This window comes from Leucoraja erinacea, chromosome 4, assembly GCF_028641065.1.
Source record: "Leucoraja erinacea ecotype New England chromosome 4, Leri_hhj_1, whole genome shotgun sequence".
Classification (NCBI taxonomy): Eukaryota; Metazoa; Chordata; class Chondrichthyes; order Rajiformes; family Rajidae; genus Leucoraja; species Leucoraja erinaceus.
Window position 1 is genome coordinate 78,409,242 of NC_073380.1, and position 21,417 is coordinate 78,430,658.

The 21,417-nt window shown below is 44.0% G+C and overlaps 1 protein-coding gene across 3 annotated transcripts in view; it reads left to right on the top strand.

The window, feature by feature from the left end:
• The window catches only part of LOC129696564 (proton-coupled zinc antiporter SLC30A8-like), a 70,199-nt gene that overhangs the window by 44,034 nt on the left and 4,748 nt on the right, over positions 1-21,417 (top strand). For all 3 annotated transcript variants that reach the window (XM_055634592.1, XM_055634593.1, XM_055634591.1), the window contains 4 exons: positions 204-350; positions 1,939-2,092; positions 10,055-10,229; positions 16,457-16,562. In XM_055634592.1, the coding sequence (XP_055490567.1) occupies positions 204-350; positions 1,939-2,092; positions 10,055-10,229; positions 16,457-16,562 (582 nt within the window). The remainder of the gene's footprint in view (positions 1-203; positions 351-1,938; positions 2,093-10,054; positions 10,230-16,456; positions 16,563-21,417) is intronic.

The following is a 21,417-nucleotide window of genomic DNA, read 5'->3' on the forward strand; positions in this document are numbered from 1 at the left end:
GGACATGTTGGCCGGCGTGGGCAAGTTGGGCTGAGGGGCCTGTTTCCACACTGTATCACTTTATGATTCAATGACTCTACATTGACATGTAGTAAATAGTGAATAAAATAACATAATATAACTGAGTTAAGTTGTGATGATTTTTGTTGGGCCAATGTGAAACATTACATTCTTTGTCAAGCCTTAGCTTTTCTTTCTCTGAGGTGGATATTTGGCACGTAGTTTGGCTGTGATGACTGATGCGGCACATCTACTCGCCGATGTCACAAGTTTTCTGATTAGCTTGTGCTCATTATGGTTATCGTCAAGGCCAGCCACCAAGAAATTGAATTTTGGATGGTACAGAGCAGGTAGGAGTTTCAATAATATTAAAAGTTTTCCTCTCACTTCAACATAAGTATTAGTAACATTGAAAAATGATAACAATTTCTGTTTTGAAATCTAGCAAATGTTAATGGTGTAATTATATTTTGGCTTGTGGTTTTCCAAAATATATCCAGTGGGTCTGTTTTTTTGTGCAACAAATTGGTTTATCTTAACTGCTCATTATATCTAGATTTTTTGTAATTTTTTTTGCTTTGTGAAGTGATTTGACACATGTTTAACCAGGATAATGGGGTGGAAGTTGAATGAGTGCATGAAAATAAATTTCTTGGGGTTATAATTGACGATAAAATAAGCTGGAAATCACATATTAAACATGTAAAATTAAAATTGGCAAAAAGTATCTCTGTATTATACAAAGCCAAGCAGGCTCTGGATTATAAATCACTCCGTATTCTTTATTGTTCATTAATCTTACCCTACTTAAATTATTGTGCAGAGGTCTGGGGCAATAACTATAAAAATTCGATACACTCATTAACCATGATGAAAAAAAGAGCAATTCGTATTATACTGGGTCATATGAATCCATTATTTTTATAGTCAACATTATTAAAATTAGAAGATTTGGTTACATTCAAAACAGCTCAGATAATGTCTAGGGCCAAAAATAAAAATGTACCTGGAAACATTCAACAATTATTTAACGAGCGTGTGGGGGGTTACAATTTAAGAGGAATATTTAATTTTAAGAAACAAAGAGTCCGTACGACTAGAAAAACCTTTTGTATTTCGGTTTGTGGAGTAGGAGTGTGGAACAAATTGAACGAGGAATTAAAGCAATGTACAAACATGAATCATTTTAAAATGATATATAAAAAAATAATTTTCAAGGGGTACCGGGATGGAGGGGATGGTTGACAAGTGGGGGTTAATGTTTGTCTATTGCTTTACAATTGTTTACTTATGTTTGGTTACTTCATATATGAAGTTTGTATGTGTATAATAGTTGTATGTATATATATGTCTGTAGGTATTATGGGAAATTGCCTGGGGTAGTATTATTATTATTAATTAATTGATTTTTAAATATGGTAGAAGTGTTGGGGAAAAGGGGTGAGATTTAATAACTTATTCTTCTTCTCACTCCTTTTCGAGCTTGTACAGACACAGAGTTGGACATTGGAAATTTGCTTTTTGTTCTTTTCATTGCTTGTAAATATTGATTGTAATGTCCAATTGTTTGATAATTTCGATTTTGTTAGTATTAATGTCTTTAATGTCTTTACTTGTTCGGAAATAAACAAAATAAATTAAATTAAATTAATTAAATTAAATTAAAATTAAATTAAATTAATAATGCAAAGCTGATCTCTGACATTTTGTTTGCCATGAGGGGAAGCACTTGGTCAATTTTCATTCTTTAATTTTTAGTTATTTCTTCCTTCTTTTGGGATTGTGCTGTTTATTATTTAATAACAGGGAAGACTGTCAGTTGGATTTTTTTTGTGTGAACCAGACTCTTGCTAGCCATCCAATATATTTTCTGTTGTTTCAATGTACAGACATTTAACTGATTCCAATGTAAATTCTTGCCTATTTTTGTTTTACTAGAAATTCTTGGAGCACTCTTCTCAGTGATCATAACTTGGCTTGTAACAGGAATCCTGGTCTACCTCGCTTGTGAACGGTTCATCAATGTTGATTATGAAATTAACGGAGTGGTCATGGTTATAACATCTGCCTGTGCAGTGGTAGCAAACATAATGCAAGTTAACATTTAAAACCTTTCCGGTATTTCTTCCCACATGTCATTGTGTAAATAAATCAACCTTTGCAGCATTTACTTCTTGGTTTAAAACTGTGCTGATCAGAATTAGCATTACCCCTCTCCCCTCCCCCCTATCAATACCCAACCCTCTGCCTCTCAGTCCCCTCCCTCACAGTGATAGCAAACCTCAGACAATGGACAATAGGTGCAGGAGTAGGCCATTCAATGTGATCATAGAAACATAGAAACATAGAAAATAGGTGCAGGAGTAGGCCATTCGGCCCTTCGAGCCTGCACCGCCATTCAATATGATCATGGCTGATCATCCAACTCAGTATCCCGTACCTGCCTTCTCTCCATACCCCCTGATCCCTTTAGCCACAAAGGCCACATCTAACTCCCTCTTAAATATAGCCAATGAACTGGCCTCAACTACCTTCTGTGGCAGAGAGTTCCAGAGATTCACCACTCTCTGTGTGAAAAATGTTTTTCTCTGAAAAACGTGGCTGATCATCCCCAATCAGTACCCCGTTCCTGCCTTCTCCCCATATCCCCTGATTCTGCTATCTTTAAGAGTCCTATCTAGCTCTCTCGATAAAGTATCCAGAGAACCGGCCTCCACCGCCCTCTGAGGCGGAGAATTCCACAGACTTACAATTCTCCGTTCTCATCAAAGGGGACAGTAGAGTTAGACTCAGTATTGTTAAAAGAAGGAAGGCTTACATTTATTTTTCTCATTTCACAATCTGTTTGAATATCCCAAAGAACTTTGAAAACAATTAAGTATTTTTTTTCACATGTAAATTTTTTTTGCACAGGAGGTAGGGTGTCGGAACTTTTGCATTGGTACGGAACTTTTGCATTTTTTAGCTTGAAATTGTGCAATATGGTGCATACTTTAGCGAGTCTTTTAACTTACACTTGAATGTAATATTTATGCTTTAAATTGGATTAGCTATGAATAAGGTTAGACTAAATTATATTCCTAATTACATTCCACAGTAGAGCCCAGGCTCTGATCAACATGTGCAGCACATGACTGATCTTAGTGTATTCATGTATAGAAATCAGATTATAATAAATCCAACCTGGGTCTCACTGCACGCATGGTACTACTGGCCCTGACTCCAGTTGCATACCTTCTCTCATTCCTGTCCCTGTGTCCAGCCTTACACCTGGCCCCCTATTCTACCCTGATCATAGCTGCTTATCTGCTTAGGTTCCCAGTGCTGAACACTCCCCTGGTCCCAACATTGACTGCACACCTAGTACTATTCCAGACCTTGACTCTGGATGCACACTTGGCCTTGCTCCTAGCCCCTTTGCACTGATAATTTATCTGGCCCACACATAAAGCCCCATATCTAACCCCCTTGACTTAACCTATTATGTTCAAGTCCACAGGTGCTTATCTAATGCAGTAATCGGGAACATTTTTCCTGCAGTTACAGTAAGTGAAAATCTAGCAGGCAAGCAGGATGCTTTCACCAACCACTCCCATTTGAAGTCCACTATCTTCCACCGTTTATATCCAGTGCTTGGTACTTACTTCCAGCAGCCACAGGTTGTCCTCCAGGATGCACCAAGCTGCAACCTGATCCATGCCGGTCACCTGGGCGGATTTGGCACAGAGACTCTCACGGCAGCGGCACAATGCTTCCGACACCTACGATGGCCCGGGACTCTTGCACTGAGGCTGCTCCATGGCCGGAGCTGTAGTGAACGACTCGCCAGCCCGGAAAACACTCACCAGCCCCGCTCCTCGTCCGCATCTGTCCCCGCCGCTGCTTCCGCTTCCAACACCCGCGGCCCATGCAGTTGATATGAGTTTTGAATTTTTCGTTGATCACAGAATTTCTCACGACAGAGCGTGAGAAATTTGTGATCAGCGTGAGAATTTGGCAAAATGCGTGATTCTCACGCAATGCATGGGAGTTGGCAGCCCTGCCTCTCTATCCCCCTCTTTACCCCTCCCCCCATCTCTCCCCCCTCTCTCTCTCCCCCTCTCTCCCTCCCACCTCACTCTCCTCCTTCCCTCTCCCCCCCTCTCTTCCGCTCTCTCTCCACTCACCCCCTTTCTCTCTCTCACCCTCTCTCCCCTTTATATCACCCAGCCTATCCTAGGAGACTGCAAGGTGACTTGGATAGGCTGGGTGAGTGGGCAAATGTTTGGCAGATGCAGTATAATGTGGATAAATGTGAGGTTATCCATTTTGGTGGCAAAAACGGGAAAGCAGACTATTATCTAAATGGTGGCCGATTGGGAAAGGGGGAGATGCAGCGAAACCTGGGTGTCATGGTACACCAGTCATTGAAGGTAGGCATGCAGGTGCAGCAGGCAGTAAAGAAAGCGAATGGTATGTTAGCTTTCATTGCAAAAGGATTTGAGTATAGGAGCAGGGAGGTTCTACTGCAGTTGTACAGGGTCTTGGTGAGACCACACCTGGAGTATTGCGTACAGTTTTGGTCTCCAAATCTGAGGGAGGACATTATTGCCATAGAGGGAGCGCAGAGACGGTTCACCAGACTGATTCCTGGGATGTCAGGACTGTCTTATGAAGAAAGACTGGATAGACTTGGTTTATACTCTCTAGAATTTAGGAGATTGAGAGAGGATCTTATAGAAACTTACAAAATTCTTAAGGGGTTGGACAGGCTAGATGCAGGAAGATTGTTCCCGATGTTAGGGAAGTCCAGGACAAGGGGTCACAGCTTAAGGATAAGGGGGGAATCCTTTAAAACCGAGATGAGAAGAACTTTTTTCACACAGAGAGTGGTGAATCTCTGGAACTCTCTGCCACAGAGGGTAGTTGAGGCCAGTTCATTGGCTATATTTAAGAGGGAGTTAGATGTGGCCCTTGTGGCTAAGGGGATTAGGGGGTATGGAGAGAAGGCAGGTACGGGATACTGAGTTGGATGATCAGCCATGATCATATTGAATGGCGGTGCAGGCTCGAAGGGCCGAATGGCCTACTCCTGCACTTAATTTCTATGTTTCTATGTTTCTATGTATATCTCTCCCCTCCCACACTCACTTCCCTCTCTCTCCCTGTCTCTCCCTCTCTCTCCTCTCACCCCCTCTCTCCCCTGTCTCTCACCTTCCCTCTCTCTTCTCTCTCCTCTCTCCCCACTCTCTCTCCCCCTTCCTCTCTCCCCCCTTCATCTCTCCCCCTTCCTCTCTCCCCTTCCTCCCTCCCCCTTCCTCTCTCCCCCTTCCTCTCTCCCCCTTCCTCTCTCCCCCTTCCTCTTTCCCCCTCTCCTTCTCTCTCTCTCCCCCCCCCTCTCTCTCCCTCTCTCTCTCCCCTCTCTCCCTCCCTCTCTCTCTCCTCTCCCCCCTCTCTCCCTCTCTCCCTCTCCTCTCTCTCTCCCTCCTCTCTCTCTCTCCTCTCTCCTCTCTCCCCCTCTCTCTCTCACTCTCTCTCTCTCTCCCCTCTCTCTCCCTCTAGCTCTCTCTCCACACACTCTCCCCTCTCTCTCTCCTCCTCCTCTCCTCTCTCTCTATCCCCTCTATCTCCTCTCTCCCCCAATCTCCCCCCCATTGCTCCTATCTCACTCTCCCCCCTTGCTCTCTGTCCCCTCTCTCTTTCTCCTCTCTCTATCCTCTTTCTCTTTTCCTCCCTCTCTCTTTCCCCCTGTTCTCTCTCTTTCCCCATCTCCCTCTTTCCTCTCTTCCCCCTCTTCCCCCTCTCTCTTTTACCACCCCCTCTCTCTTCTTCCCCTCTCTCTCCCATTCTCTCCTAACCTATCTCCTCCCTCTCCACCTCCTCTCTCTCTTTCCCTCTCTCCTCTCTCTTCCTCTTTTCCCCTCTCTTCCCTCTCTCTCTCTCTCTCCCTCTCCCTCTCTCTCCACTCTCTCTCTTTCTCTCTCTTCCTGTCTCTCCTCTACCTCTCTCTCTCTCCCTCTCTCTTTCTTTCTCTCTCCTCTCTCCCTATCTCTCCTACAACCTCTCAGCGCACGGCCCTCTCCCTATCTCTCCTCTCTACCTCTCTCTCTCTCTCTCTCTCTCTCTCTCTCTCTCTCTCTCTCTCTCTCTCTCTCTCTCTCTCTCTCTCTCTCTCTCTCTCTCCCTCTCTCTCTCTCTCTCCCTCTCTCTCTCCCTCTCTCTCTCCTCTCTCTCTCCATTTTCTCCCCCTCTGTCTCTCCCCCTCTCTCTCCAGCGACTCGCCAGCCCGGCAAACACTCGCCAGCCCGGCAAACACTCGCCAGCCCTGGCTCTCCAACACCTGGCTCTCCAACACCCACGGCCAATGCAGTTTATCTGAGTTTTGACATTTTCGTTGATCACAGAATTTCTCATGACAGAGTGTGAGAAATTTGTGATTAGCGTGAGAATTTGTTCAAATGAGTGATTCTCATGCTCAAAGCGTGATAGTTGGCAGCCCTGCATATCCAAAATAAAAACAAAAAAATGTTGCGGTGAAGGCCGGTTCTCTGGATACTTTCAAGAGAGAGCTAGATAGAGCTCTTAAAGATAGCGGAGTCAGGGGATATGGGGAGAAGGCAGGAACGGGGGTACTGATTGTGGATGATCAGCCATGATCACATTAAATGGCGGTGCTGGCTCGAAGGGCTGAATAGCCTACTCCTGAACCTATTGTCTATTGCCTCTGGGCTTTGAATGCAGGCAAAGCTAATGTCAGAATTTGCTAGGTAACAAATCTATTGTCGGAAGAATGGAAACGCGGAACGATATTTCCATGGTGAGTGATAGAGATGAATTTTGAGGGATTTGTATGTCCTCGTCAATGAATCACATTAAACATTAATATGCAGGCACACCATGCACATGCAAAGACAACATGATAAGACTCATCTTTATTGCAATGGGAACTGGCAATTATACAGGGTTTGGATGAGAGCAGACCCAGAGCACTGTGTACAAATCTGAGCCCGGAAATTCACTAATCTTCTTGAATTTTTTGAAGATGTTACTCGGGAAATTGATGAGGGTAAAGCTGTGGATGTTGTGTATATGGACTTCAGTAAGGCCTTTGACAAGGTTCCTCATGGAAGGTTGGTTAAGAAGGTTCAATGGTTGGGTATTAATAGTGGAGTAGCAAGATGGATTCAACAGTGGCTGAATGGGAGATGCCAGAGAGTAATGGTGGATGGTTGTTTGTCAGGTTGGAGGCCAGTGACGAGTGGGGTGCCACAGGGATCTGTGTTGGATCCACTGTTGTTTGTCATGTACATCAATGATCTGGATGATGGGGTGGTAAATTGGATTAGTAAGTGTGCAGATGATACTAAGATAGGTGGGGTTGCGGGTAATGAAGTAGAGTTTCAAAGTCTACAGAGAGATTTATGCCAGTTGGAAGAGTGGGCTGAAAGATGGCAGATGGAGTTTAATGCTGATAAGTGTGAGGTGCTACATCTTGGCAGGACAAATCAAAATAGGACGTACATGGTAAATGGTAGGGAATTGAAGAATGTAGGTGAACAGAGGGATCTGGGAATAACTGTGCACAGTTCCCTGAAAGTGGAATCTCATGTAGATAGGGTGGTAAAGAAAGCTTTGGGTGTGCTGGCCTTTATAAATCAGAGCATTGAGTATAGAAGTTGGGATGTAATGTTAAAATTGTACAAGGCATTGGTGAGGCCAATTCTGGAGTCTGGTGTACAATTTTGGTCGCCTAATTATAGGAAGGATGTCAACAAAATAGAGAGAGTACAGAGGAGATTTACTAGAATGTTGCCTGGGTTTCAGCAACTAAGATACAGAGAAAGGTTGAACAAGTGAGGGCTTTATTCTTTGGAGCACAGAAGGTTAAGGGGGGACTTGATAGAGGTTTTTTAAACGATGAGAGGGATAGACAAAGTTGACGTGGAAAAGCTTTCCCACTGAGAGTAGGGAAGATTCAAACAAGGGGACATGACTTGAGAATTAAGGGACTGAAGTTTAGGGGTAACATGAGGGGGAACTTCTTTACTCAGAGAGTGGTAGCTGTGTGGAATGAGCTTCCAGTGAAGGTGGTGGAGACAGGTTCGTTTTTATCATTTAAAACTAAATTGGATAGTTATATGGATGGGAAGGGAATGGAGGGTTATGGTCTGAACGCAGGTATATGGGACTAGGGGAGATTATGTGTTCGGCACGGACTAGAAGGGTCGAGATGGCCTGTTTCCATGCTGTAATTGTTATATGGTTATATGGTTAAATTACTGTGGTGAAGATGTTTCTGGGTTATTCTGATGTTGCCAATTAATGTTCCATAAATATCTAGATATTAAATTGCAAGGTTCCTGGAACAGCATTGTTGGGTTTCCAAGCGCAATGTCACACTACATTTTCAGCAGGGTAAACCCCTGGCAGCTTGTAAACCACTGGCTGCTGCAATCTAGTGACCACCTCTTCAAAAGGCGCAAGAAATAAAGTGAAGAGGAATCAGCCTAAAGACCAAGCTGAAGGTGTATTGTGGTGTTGTCACACCCACCTTACTCTATGGTTGTGAGTCCTGAACAATTTACTGCAGGCCAAGTCAGTGGATATTTTTAAGGCAGAGCTTGATCGATTCTTGACGAGCATGGGTGTCAGGGGTTATGGGGAGAAGGCAGGAGAATGGGGTTGAGAGGGAAGGGACTGAATGGCAGAGTAGACTTGATGGGGTGAATAGCCTAATTCTGCTCCTAGAATTCATGAACCTATGACCATGCTCCACAGCTTAACCACTTCCACATGTCCTGTCTGCGTAGTCTACTTCACATCAAGTGGCAAGTTTCAGGACACACAGATTCTGATGCACACAAACCTTCCCAGCATTTACACATTGTTGAAAGAATCACAGGTCAGGTGGGCAGAACATGCCAGAAGAATGTCTGATGACAGAATGCCACAGCTGCTACATTATGAAAGCTGAGGGCTAATGAGGAAATGGTGGACGGAAAAAGACTCTTAGAGCATCCCTGGAGACATGTACATGGGGAAATAATAGGCATTGGATTGTCCTGTTTTGCATACCCACATAAAACAGTGTACTTGCTCATATGAGAAATCTAGAATGAAGGAAGCAAAGAGGAAAAAGAATCTCAAAAGTCAAGAATTACACCTGCACGTGTCATCAGTGTGAAAGGAACTTTCAGGCCCAGACTGGTTAAATAGCCATCTCCCTGCACATCACAACACTATAGACTAGATGTCATGGTCTTATTTAAGAAAGAGCGATGATCACCAAAAAAAAAACAACAAAAAAAACTGGAGTAACTCAGCGTGTTAGGCTATATCTGTGATATACATGGATAGGTGACGTTTCAGGTCGGGACCCTTCTTTGGACAGTGTCGACATAAAACTGTTAATGTCATTTGGAGAAGATTATTGGCTGAGGAAATGTGATGCATCTCATGAAAATCCAACTAAAACATCTGGATTCAAATTTCCCTTTGGGCACCAAGACATACATACACAGGCACAACATTGCTTTTCTCTACGGTAAAGATGAATTTTCAACTGCACAGCTCTGGTTGAGTTGGGAGAAAGAATTTCTAGTCTGGGTTTTCTGTCCTGTAAGATTTTTTCAGATTGTTTTCTGGATTTGAGAGCAGTCCCTCATGAGAGATTCAGTAGAAGGGGTCTATTTCTTTTGAATTTTGAAGCTTGAATGATAATTTTGTTGGAATGCATAACACAGTAAGTGGACTCGAAGGTTTAGCTCGGAGAGATGCTTACCCCCTCAGGTAGTGATTTTAGAACATAGTTTATAGTTGTGGGAAATGGCGTTTAGGACAGGTTGGAGGGAACATTTCTTCACGTGCCTTGTCGAGAATGTTTAGCATTTTCCAGACCACAGAGTTGTATATGTTCAGTCACTGAGAATATTCAAGACTGAGACCAATAGATTTTTGTGTATGAAGAAATTAGAGGATATGGGAAAGTGTGAATTAATGAATGGCAGAACAAGTGTTGGCAGCCACAAGCAACTACCAGGGTCAATGTCTAATGCAGTTATTTTCTCTTTGGCAGAATGGGGTTGGTACTACACCAACACAGTCACGGTGCAACGCAACTCCAACATTCAGTGGAAGGTAACCACAATCATCGGCCAAATGCCAGCATTAGAGCAGCGTTCATTCATGTGGTGGGAGATTTCTTGCAAAGCATTAGTGTGTTAATCAGTGCCCTGGTAATTCTCTTCAAGGTTAGTTACCAATCTATTATGTGTTTATAATTCCAAATAAGCGATTTCCATTTTATTTTGTCATATTTTATCATGCTAAGAAGGTGGACAATTTACAAATTGTAGCTTGGAGTAACTGGAAGATAGACGTACTGAAAATATCACTTTCCAAACTATATGTTTATGATTGGACTGAAGGGGAGAATGATTTATTTCTGCCGCTTCAAAGTTTTCAATTTCTATTTAGAAAAGAGACATTTTCAAAGCAAGATCAGAACACATCCTGTCAATCGAATCCATTTATATGACGCCAATTACATTTGGTAATGGAATAGATATTTTGTTGTCATTTGATGTGCTTTTCGAGTTCTCAACATCTCAAATATCGCCACAAAATACGAGACAAACAAAGGTAGCAGGCCAGACTTGAAAGGCCTTCCTAGTTTTAGATTCAATGGCCTTCCTAGTTTTCGATATAATGGAACTAGATACATTAACCCTATGGAGCCCGACAACAGCAACAGAAGGTGAGAAGGGTCTGAAGAAGGGGCTCGACCCGAAACGTCACCTATTCCTTCCTTCCATAGATGCTGCCTCACCCACTGAATTTCTCCAGCATGTTGGTTTACCTTTGATTTTTCCAGCATCTGCAGTTCTTTCTTAAACAACAGAAGGTGATGTTTCTTTAAAACCTAGTCCAAATATCATTATTTTCTCATTATTCTCTTTCACCCACTCTTTGATTCATTTGTATGCTCAATAACTCACTCGTCACTGGTGTATTTGTTTCCATATACAATACAATACGGTTTATTTGTCACATTGCACATAAGTGCAAGTGAAATGAATATGTCAGCAGCGGTACAATTATAAAGAACACACACAAAAACACAATAAAAATTTAACATAAACATCCACCACAGCATTCATCACTGTGGTGGAAGGCACACAATTTGGCCAGTCCTCCTCCATTTTCCCCCGTGGTCGGGACCTCAACCCTCCGCAGCCGTTGCTGCGGGCGTCCAGATGGTAAAAGGACAAGGTACAAGTCCAGGTAAGTCCAGAGTTGGCTCATCCCCACCGGAGACCGCGGCTTTAAGTTGGTGTAGGCCGCAGGCCGGCGGTCGAAGATTTAAAGTCCCCGCCGCGCCGCAGACAGAAGCACCGCAGACTGCAGGGTCGGCGGTCGAAGCTCCCCTCCAGGGGTGATGGTAAGTTCACGCCGGGCCCGCGGTAGAAGTTGGCCGCGGGCCGGCAGTGATGGCTTCTTCTTCCCCCGGGTCCCCCACGAGGGATCCCGGGCTGTAGACGCCGCGCCAGCTGGAGCTGTGCAGACCGCGCGCGGCTTCAGACTGCCGGCTGCCCCGGGCCACCGAAATGGAGAGCTCCCATCCAGCAAGCCCCAGCGAGGGCTCATCTGCTCCACGCCGAGAGTCCACGTTGCACCCGCCACTGAAGTCCCGGGCGCGTCTCCGGGAAAGGCCGCGCCGATCCTTGCTGTTAGGCCACGGGGGAGGCGACCTGGAAAAAGTCGCCTCTCCATGGAGGAGGCGGCCGAAACGGTTTCCCCCTTACCCCCCACACCACCCCCCACACAAAACACACAAAGAAACATTAAAAACATACTTTAAAACATACTAAAAAAATAAAAAAAGTTGAAAAATTACTGACAGGGCTGCCGCCATTGCAGCGCCCCCACCAACACACAATATATATCACAATGAAACATAATTCATTCTGTTCGCTATGAGTTATGTTTCAGTTGATGATTCTCATTAATGGTTCAAACGTATCTTCTAAAATTGTGTAGGCACACCTAAATAATAAGATATAGATCTAAGAGGCAGCCACAACTTTGCTTCATGCACTATAGCAACTCTACCAAGCATCAATACAGAGAATTTAGATATTCTGTTGAAGGTATGTGATATATAGTATATGCAGCCTACCATTCCTGCTATTCACACCTTATGTATCCCACATATTAAATAAAGAGGCGGCAACAATTATAAAACGTCATGCTATCAAGGTCCTGTCATTTACATCTTTAGAGTGGTGAAGGATTATTCTACAAAAAGGATTGCTGCATGTTATAACTTCACCGCTATTAACTTCAGGTTGAACTTTGCTTCATCAATGCAGGAGTTGCCTCTATATACTGGATAGTTATTTCTCCCAGTTCCTCTGTAATATGGCCATTATTCTGCCTGCACTTACCAAATGACCAAATTTGTTGCATTTAGTCCGGTTTACAAACACCCATGCGTAGTTGGATTTGGTGGAGGTGGTCCTGGAAGGGAGGATGCTCCTCAAACGACAGAGCCTCCTGGACAATACAGCTCACCCCCTCCATGACACACTGGTCAATCTGAGGAGCACCTTCAGAGTGAGGCCAAACGCAAATTGGAGGAACAGCACCTCATATTTCACTTGGACATCTTACAATGGTGTGAATATTGATTTCTTGAACTTAAAGTAACCCCTGCATTCTCTCCCTGCGCCCCTCTCCCGCCCAAGTCATTGTACTAGTTTCAAAGTCATCTTGTTGAGTCTCATTGTCTGTAACTCGTTTTCACCTCACCCACAGCTAACAATGGCATGTTTCCATTATCATCATTACTTTTTTGCATATCTTTCATTAATTTGTTCTATATCACTTCCTATATTACCTTCCTTATCTCTGTGTCTCCCTCTCGCGACTCTCCATCTGAAGAAGGGTCTCAACCCAAAACATCACCCATTCCTTCTTTCCAGAGATGCTGCCTGGCCCGCTGAGTTACTACAGCTTTTTGTGTCATTCTTTGGATTAAGAATTTTGTTACATTGCATACATTGACTAAATAAACGCTGGCAGTTCCTGTGCATCACAGAAGTATCATCTATCAGTTCCTGCAAACCACAGAAGTATCATCTATCATGTGCAAAACAATAATCAAATTTCAATGATTTAAATAGCAAATACACATTTGGCACTTTAACGATGATTGCTTTACAACGAACAATGAGTCAATTCCTTCATTCCTTTTCTCTGTAATATTATTAGAGTTTACCATGGAGATTATAGAATGAGTATTTTTCAATGCTAGCTGCTGATAAATTTGATATAAGCTGGTAAACATGCTTCTCCATTACCTCCACCTCACAGAAAATCACACTCTATAATCCAATGTGCTTGATCTAGTTTCTGATGCTTTAATAATTATTTGTCTAACTCTACAATGCTCGGGTGGATGTTAATATGAATTGGAAATGGTAGTAAACATTATTTGGTAAGTTTTCTTTGCTAGCATTAGATATGCTTTATATATGCGGATATACATACGTATCTGAGATAATCTGAACTGTTGGGGATGACCCTAAGAAGACTCTAATGGGACTAATCTACAGGCCCCCAAACAGTAGCCTGGATGCAAGTGCAAGTTGAATCAGGAGTTAAAATTGACATGTAGGAAAGGAAATGCTACGGTGGTTATGGGAGATTTCAACATGCAGGTAGACCGGGAAAATCAGGTTGGCACTGAACCCCAAGAAAGGGACTTTGTAAAGTGCCTCCGTGATGGATTATTAGAGCAGCTTGTATTGGAGCCTACCAGGGAGAGGGCAATTCTGGATTTAGTATTATATACTGAACCGGATTTGATAAAGGACCTCGAGGTTAAGGAGCCATTAGGAGGTAATGACCATAATATGGTCAGGCTTAATCTACAATTGGAGAGGGAGAAGGGTAGATCGGAGGTGTCAGTGTTACAGTTGAATAAAGGGAACTATGGAGCCATGAGGGTGGACTGGAAAGATACCCTAGCAGGGATGACAGTGGAACAACAATGGCAGGTATTTCTTGGAATAATACAGAAGGTGCAGGATCAGTTCATTCCAAAGAGGAAGAAAGATTCCAAGGGGCGACCGTGGCTGACAAGGGACGTCAGGGACAGTATAAAAATTAAAGCGAAGAAGTACAACGTAGCAAAGATCAGTGGGAAGCAAGAGGATTGGGTAAAGTTTAAAGAGCAACAGAAGATAACTAAAAAGGCAATACGGGGAGAAAAGATGAGGCACGAAGGTAAGCTAGCCAAGAATATAAAGGAAATAGTAAAAGCTTCTTTAGGTATGTGAAGAGGAAAAAATTAGTTAAGACCAAAGTTGGATCTTGAAGACTGAAAAAGGTGAATTTATTATGGGGAACAAGGAAATGGCAGATGAGTTGAACGTACTTTGGATCCGTCTTCACTAAGGAGAACACAAACAATCTACCTGATATAGTAGTGGCCAGATGATCGGGGTGATGGAGAAACTGAAGAAAATCCACATTAGGCAGGAAATGGGTAGACTGATGGGACTGAAAGCTGATAAATCCCCAGGGCCTGATGGTCTGCATCCCAGGGTTCTTAAGGAAGTGGCTCTAGAAATTGTGGACGTATTGGTGATCATTTTCCAATGTTCTATAGATTCAGGATCAGTTCCTGTGCATTGGAGGATAGCTAATGTTATCCTACTTTTTAAGAAAGATGGGAGAGAGAAAACAGGGAATAATAGACAAGTTAGCCTGACATCGGTGGTGGGGAAAATGCTGGAGTCAATTATAAAGGATGAAATAGTGGCACATTTGGTTAGCAGTGACAGGACCGGTCCGAGTCAGCATGGATTTACAAAGGGGAAATCATGCTTGACTAATCTTCTGGAATTTTTTGAGGATGTAACTAGGAAAATGGACAAGGGAGAGCCAGTGGATGTAATGTACCTGGACTTTCAGAAAGCATTTAATAAGGTCCCACATAGGAGATTAGTGGACAAAATGAGGGCACATGGTATTGGGGGTACATTGCTGACATGGATAGAAAATTGGTTGGCAGACAGGAAACAAAGAGTAGGGATTAACGGGTCCCTTTCAGAATGGCAGGCAATGACTAGTGAGGTACCACAAGGTTCGGTGCTGGGACTGCAGCTATTTACAATATACATCAATGATTTAGATGAAGGGATTCAAAGTAACATTAGCAGATTTGCAGAGGACACAAAGCTAGGTGGCAGTGTGAACTTTGAGGAGATGCTATGAGAATGCAGGATGACTTGGACAGGTTGGGTGAGTGGGCAGATGCATGGGAGATGCTGCTTAATGTGGATGAATGTGAGGTTATCCACTTTGGTAGCAAAAACAGGAAGGCAGATTACTATCTAAATGGTGTCAATTTGGGAAAAGGGGATGTACAACTGGATCTGGGGGTCCTTGTTCATCAGTCACTGAAAGTAAGCATGCAGGTACAGCAGGCAGTGAAGAAAGCGAATGGCATGTTGGTGTTTATAACAAGAGGAGTTGAGTATGGGAGCAAAGAGGTTCTTCTGCAGTTGTATAGGGCCCTAATGAGACCACACCTAGAGTATTGTGTGCAGTTTTGGTCCCCTAATTCGAGGAAGGACATTCTTGCTATTGAGGGAGTGCAGCGTAGGTTTACAAGGCGGGACTGTCATATGCTGAGAAAATGGAGCATCTGAGCTTGTATACTCTGGAATTTAGAAGGATGAGAGGGAATCTCATTGAAACATATAAGATTGTTAAGGGCTTGGACATGCTAGAGGCAGGAAACATGTTTCCGATGTTGGGGGAGTCCAGAACCAGGGGCCACAGTTTAAGACTAAGGAGTAAGCCATTTAGAACGGAGATGAGGAAACACTTTTCTCACATAGAGTTGTGAGTCTGTGGAATTCTCTGCCTCAGAGGTCAGTGGAGGCAGGTTCTCTGGATAATTTCAAGAGAGAGCTCGATAGCGGTGTCAGGGGAAATGGGGAGAAGGCAGAAACGGGGTACTGATTGGGGATGATCAGCCATAATCACATTGCATGGCGGTGCTGGCTCGAAGGGCCGAATGGCCTACTCCTGCACCTATTGTCTATTGCCTATGACCTAATCATTTATCTAAATGTAGTTATTAGCAATGCAGTAGCCAAGCACCCAGCATATTGTGCCTTACTGATAATTAATATGCTCACTTTTTAACCTGAATCCTCTAGTTGCTAGAGAAATTACAAACATAGACCAGGCATGTTTCCACAAGAAATATAATAAGCGATGAAGAATACATGTACATTAAGCTTTTGGTGCCTAAATGAGACGAGACTATGAGAGGAGTTTTATTGTGGGTCCAGAGAGAAAAGATAACATGCAGTTTAAAATAGTTAGTAGTAATTAATGTTATACTTCTTGGATACATCTAGTAATCATCCTGAATTAACATATTCCTTTTCTTTTCCAGCCCAAATACAAAATAGTTGACCCTATCTGCACGTTTATTTTCTCTCTGTTCGTGTTAGGAACAACTTTCAAAATTCTGCGCGATATTTTGGTGGTGCTGATGGAAGGTAATTCTTAGTTCAACTATTTTCATTTTGGTCCAATTGCAGTAACTACTTCAAATCTGAAGATAGACACAAAAAACTGGAGTAACTCAGCGGAACAGGCAGCATCTCTGGAGAGAAGGAATGGGTGACGTTTCGGGTCGAGATCCTTATTCAGAAGAGTCTACAGAACATCACCCATTCATTCTCACCAGAGCTGCTGCCTGTCTCACTGTTCCTCCAGCTTTTTGTGTCTATCTTCGGTTTCATAAGTTTCAAAGGTTTCAAAGGTCTTTTATTGTCATGTGTACCAATTAAGCTACAGTGATATTCGTATTACCATACAGCCATTACTAAAAAATGCAACAAGACACACAACTACATAAAAGTTAACATAAACATCCACCACTGCGGATTCCACATTCCTCACTGTGACGGAAGGCAATAAAGTCTAATCTTCTTCCCTCATTTTTCTCCCGCGGTCGAGGCAGTCAAACCTGATCCTCATTCAGTGCGATCGAAGCTCCCACAGTCGGTGATCGAAGCTCTCGCGTTGGGGTGATAGAAGATCCCGCAGGCGGTGATCAAAGTTCCCGGTGGCTGTGGCTTTGTTTTTTGTATCAAAAAATAATTTATTTAATTTCAACACGATACAGATACCAAAAAAAAACAAAACCGTGGTGACATACCCACCACCATGTTACAAAATCATCAAACTACTATTTTACAAATATTCTAATAACTACTATACAACCCCGGTAAAGGGGCAAGCTCCGGTGGTTTGGAGCTCCCGAAGTCGGTATCTAACCAGGGACCGCAAGCTCCACGATGTTAAATCTGCAGGCTCCCGCAGTTGGAGGTCCGAGATCGATCCTTGACAGGGACCACGAGCACCACAATGTTAAAGTCCTGCAGGTTGGGGCTCCCGAAGTCGACCTCCTGCAGAGGCTGCTAACAACTAGGCCAGTTGTGGGAGGTATGATATGGAAATAAATCGCATCTCCGTCGAGGTAAGACCCACATAAAACAAGCTACAGAAAACTAAAACATACATTTAACACATACTATAAAACAAGAGTAGGAAGGGACAGACTATTGGCGAGGCAACCATTTAAACCAGATTCTCCAATTCTTACTCATATTCTTCAAATCTGAGATATTTGAAGCAGTTATCAAGTATTTAACCTGCCTTAATAATATTCCTATAACAATTTTAAATGGATTAAGAAAGTAACTGCTTTTTTAGTAATTTGTAATATGCATTATTGATATGTATTTGGAGAGGTAAAGAACTGAAGCAAAATTGGACGATTAAACATAATATGGTGACTTCCGAGACTACTGGCTTATTTCCTAAATTTACAAAATTGTTTTTCTTAATTTGTTTTGGTTCACAAACAATAGAATCTTTTCATACTTGAATGTTTTTTTTTAAACAAGGCCCCAGATAAACCAATGTTTTGTTGCTTAACGTTTTGTTAAAGCTTTTTAGATGTGAGGGGTCAGGGATTGACGCTGGGTTGACAATGATTACACCAGATACTCGCAGTGGGTTGAACTCACATGAGGTAATTTATTTATAGTAACAGGAAAGTATAGGTTGCCGCATGGGGGCACTGTCCCTTGTTGTCAATGAGTATCTGACGAGGCACTGGCGATGTTGGGCTTGTCCCAGCTGCTCATTCCTGGTCTCAAAGGAGGGCATATCCCTGCAGTTCACCCTTGCATGGAGAGGAGGTGTTGGCGTTCCCAGGCTTGTCCTCGCAGCTTAGCTTTGGGCTTGAAGGAGGAGGCACAGCAATCTCAGGCTTATCCCTACAGTTCACCCAGGCCCTGAGAGAAGGTGCTGGTGATTTCAGGCTTGCCGTGGCAGCTCGACTTTGGGCTTGAAGAGAAGACGTTGACGATATCAGGCTTATCCTGGCAGCTCAGTCTTTACTTGTGTGTGTGTTGTCGTAGTTCCATGTTGCCTGTGGGGAGGTAAGAGGCACTGGCGGTCTCAGGATTGCCACAGCCACTCAGTTGTGGCCTCTGAGGCGGTGCTGGCTGTCTGGGGGTTTGGCTCGGCCTTTCTTCACACCCTCGTTCTTCTCCCCTCTGCCTGGGGCACAGAGGGGAGAATGTACTCTTATATGGAGTAGGCTGACAATCCAATATCAGCTAATTGGACAGCTATTACTTATTTGGCTGTGGCCTCTGCTCAGCAGAGCTGTGGTTTGGCCTCTTCTGGCCTGTCTGCAGGAGATGGGTATCAGAGTGGCATCCTAGGTAGGGGGCGCTGTCACAGATGTTTTTCCGGTGAGACAGCGGTAGAGTTGCTGCCTCACAGTGAATGCAGCGCCGGAGACCCAGGTTCGTTCCCGACAATGGGTACTGTACAGTACAGAGTTTGTAGGTTCTCCCCGTGACCTGCGTGGGTTTCTCTGAGATCTTCGGTTTCCTCCCACTCTCCAAAGACGTACAGATTTGTAGGTTAATATGCTTGGTAAATATAATGTTATTGTGCGGGGACCGCTGGTTGGCGCAGACCCGATGGGCCGAAAGGCCTGTTTCCGCGCTGTATGTCTAAACTGAACTAAATTATTGGAAGGAAGGGAAGATCAAGTGACACCTGTATGCGAACTGTTGGGCTGCATTCACAGCCTGGAATGGGAACAGCTCTACCCAAGCTTGCAACAAAAAATGTACACAGTTGTGGATGTAGCCTTGTTCATCACACAGACCACACACACCACCGTTGACTCCATCTGCACCTCACACTGCCCTAGATAAACAGCCAACATAATCAATGGCATTTCCAATCGCAGCCATTCCTTCTTCTCCCCATTCCTGTCGGGCAGAAGATACATCAGCTTGAATCCACGCACCACCAGACTCAGAATCAGCTGCTTTCCCTTTGTTATCAGGCTCTGCATAGTCCTTCCACAAGTTAGGCTACAGTATGATTCTCCTCTACCTCATTGCAGACATTGGATTAGTCTCTGGAGCTGTTGCACTATAATGCTGAGAACTATATGCTGTACTCCAATTTTTCCCTTTTTCCACCTATTGTACTTGAGTTTGGTTTGATTGTATATACATATTGTATTATCTGAAGATAGACACAAAATGCTGGGGGGGGAGACATAAAGTATCTCCCTCTCCACCAACTCTCAGTTTGAAGAAGGGTCTCGACCCAAAACGTCACCCATTCCTTCTCTCCAGAGATGCTGCCTGCCCCGCTGAGTTATGCTCCTGTCCCACTTAGGCGATTCTTCACGTGACTACAGGCGACTAGGCTGTCGCCACAAGGTCGCCGGAGTGTCGCCTGTGCATGGTCATGAGTAGTGTCCTCAGTCGCCCAAAGAATCGTAGCGTTTTTCTGGTCACCGTTGGATTTTGAAATGTTCAAAACTTTTCGGCAACAGTCGGCGACACTTGGCTTGATGCCAATGAGCGTAGCTTGAGTTCTCCTGACGTAGGTGCTGTCATAGGTTGTCGCCAGGATGACGTAGGTTGGCGCCAGTGCTGACTTTGGTGAATTTCATTGGCGACTACCTACGTCAACCTACGTCAAGTGGCAACTGAATTGTCTTACCTTGTCGTAGCTTGTCGCAGGTGGATGTAGATTGTCGTAGGTGTGGTCATAGGTGGACGTCTTAATGGGTTGCTGGTTGTCGGTAGCTTGCTGTAACTTGACGTCGACTAGGAGGTAGGTTGTTTAGACATTGTCGTAGGGGGATCCAGTCGCCTGTTTTTCAGCGACTTGCTACGACTATGACAGTTGCCGGCAATCGCCAAAAAATTTGCCTGTGTGACAGGCCCATTACTCCAGCATTTTGTGTCTATTTTCGGTATAAACCTGCATCTGCAGTTCCTACATATATAGTATTATCTGATTTGATTGGATAGGATGCAAAACAAAGGTTTTCACTGGAACTTGGCACAGATGACAACAAGAAACCTAAACCTGGTAACATGGTGGTTGATAACCTTTGTTTTTCAGCAAAAGCAAGAAACTTATGCTATTTGATTAGCCAGTTCATTCTTTTTACTGGGTGCAACACAGTGGAAAATTGGATGGATGACAACTATGTATCTATAAGATATCTATTTGCATGCTTATATATATTGTTCAAGTCAGGCACGTGCCGTCAGGGTAAGCAAGGTAGGCACTGCCTACCCTGACTAAAATTATAAAATGGTAATTACTAAATATAAATAGTAAAGGCATGGGAGAATTATGCCTATCTAAGAGATTGATCTCTTAGGTAGGCATAATTCTCCGTGCCCTTCATCCGCAGCACTTGCAACACACGAAGGTCTATGCAGCCCATGTGCCGTCAGCGCTGCTTCAAGCCGTCAATGACAAGCGGGGCTGAAGGCAGCTGAAATTCTGTCTTTACTGTACTGCGCAAGCGCAGGAGCCCACTTCGCATGTGCAGCGCTAGTTTCTTGGCGGGTTTTTCAAATATGGATTGCCATTATCTGAAGAGTATGTTAGGAAATAAAGAGAGAAGAATGGAGTTCGTGTACCAATAATGTGGTAAGTACATTTCTTGGTGCTATATGTTTTTAAATACCGTATTTCCCGGGTGGGGGGAGAGTTCCTATCACAGCGTTTGGGGAGTCTGGCCCAGGGTAAAGTTGCGGGGAGGGCAGGAGCATTGTGAAGAAGGGGGTCGAGATCATGCCGCTTGCGACGCTCCTTGCACGGACCCACCGCATTGAGGCCAGGAGGGAGAAGTAGCTCGGGTGGCCGTGAGCGGCCGTCGGGCCGGACAGCAGAACCGGCCGCCACCTCAGCGCCTTCTGCCGGCCCCCGCACACCTATGGCATGTCTCCGTCTAAAAACCTCTCTCCTGCAGCTCGCTGGCCTCACTCATGTCAGCCGCTTCCT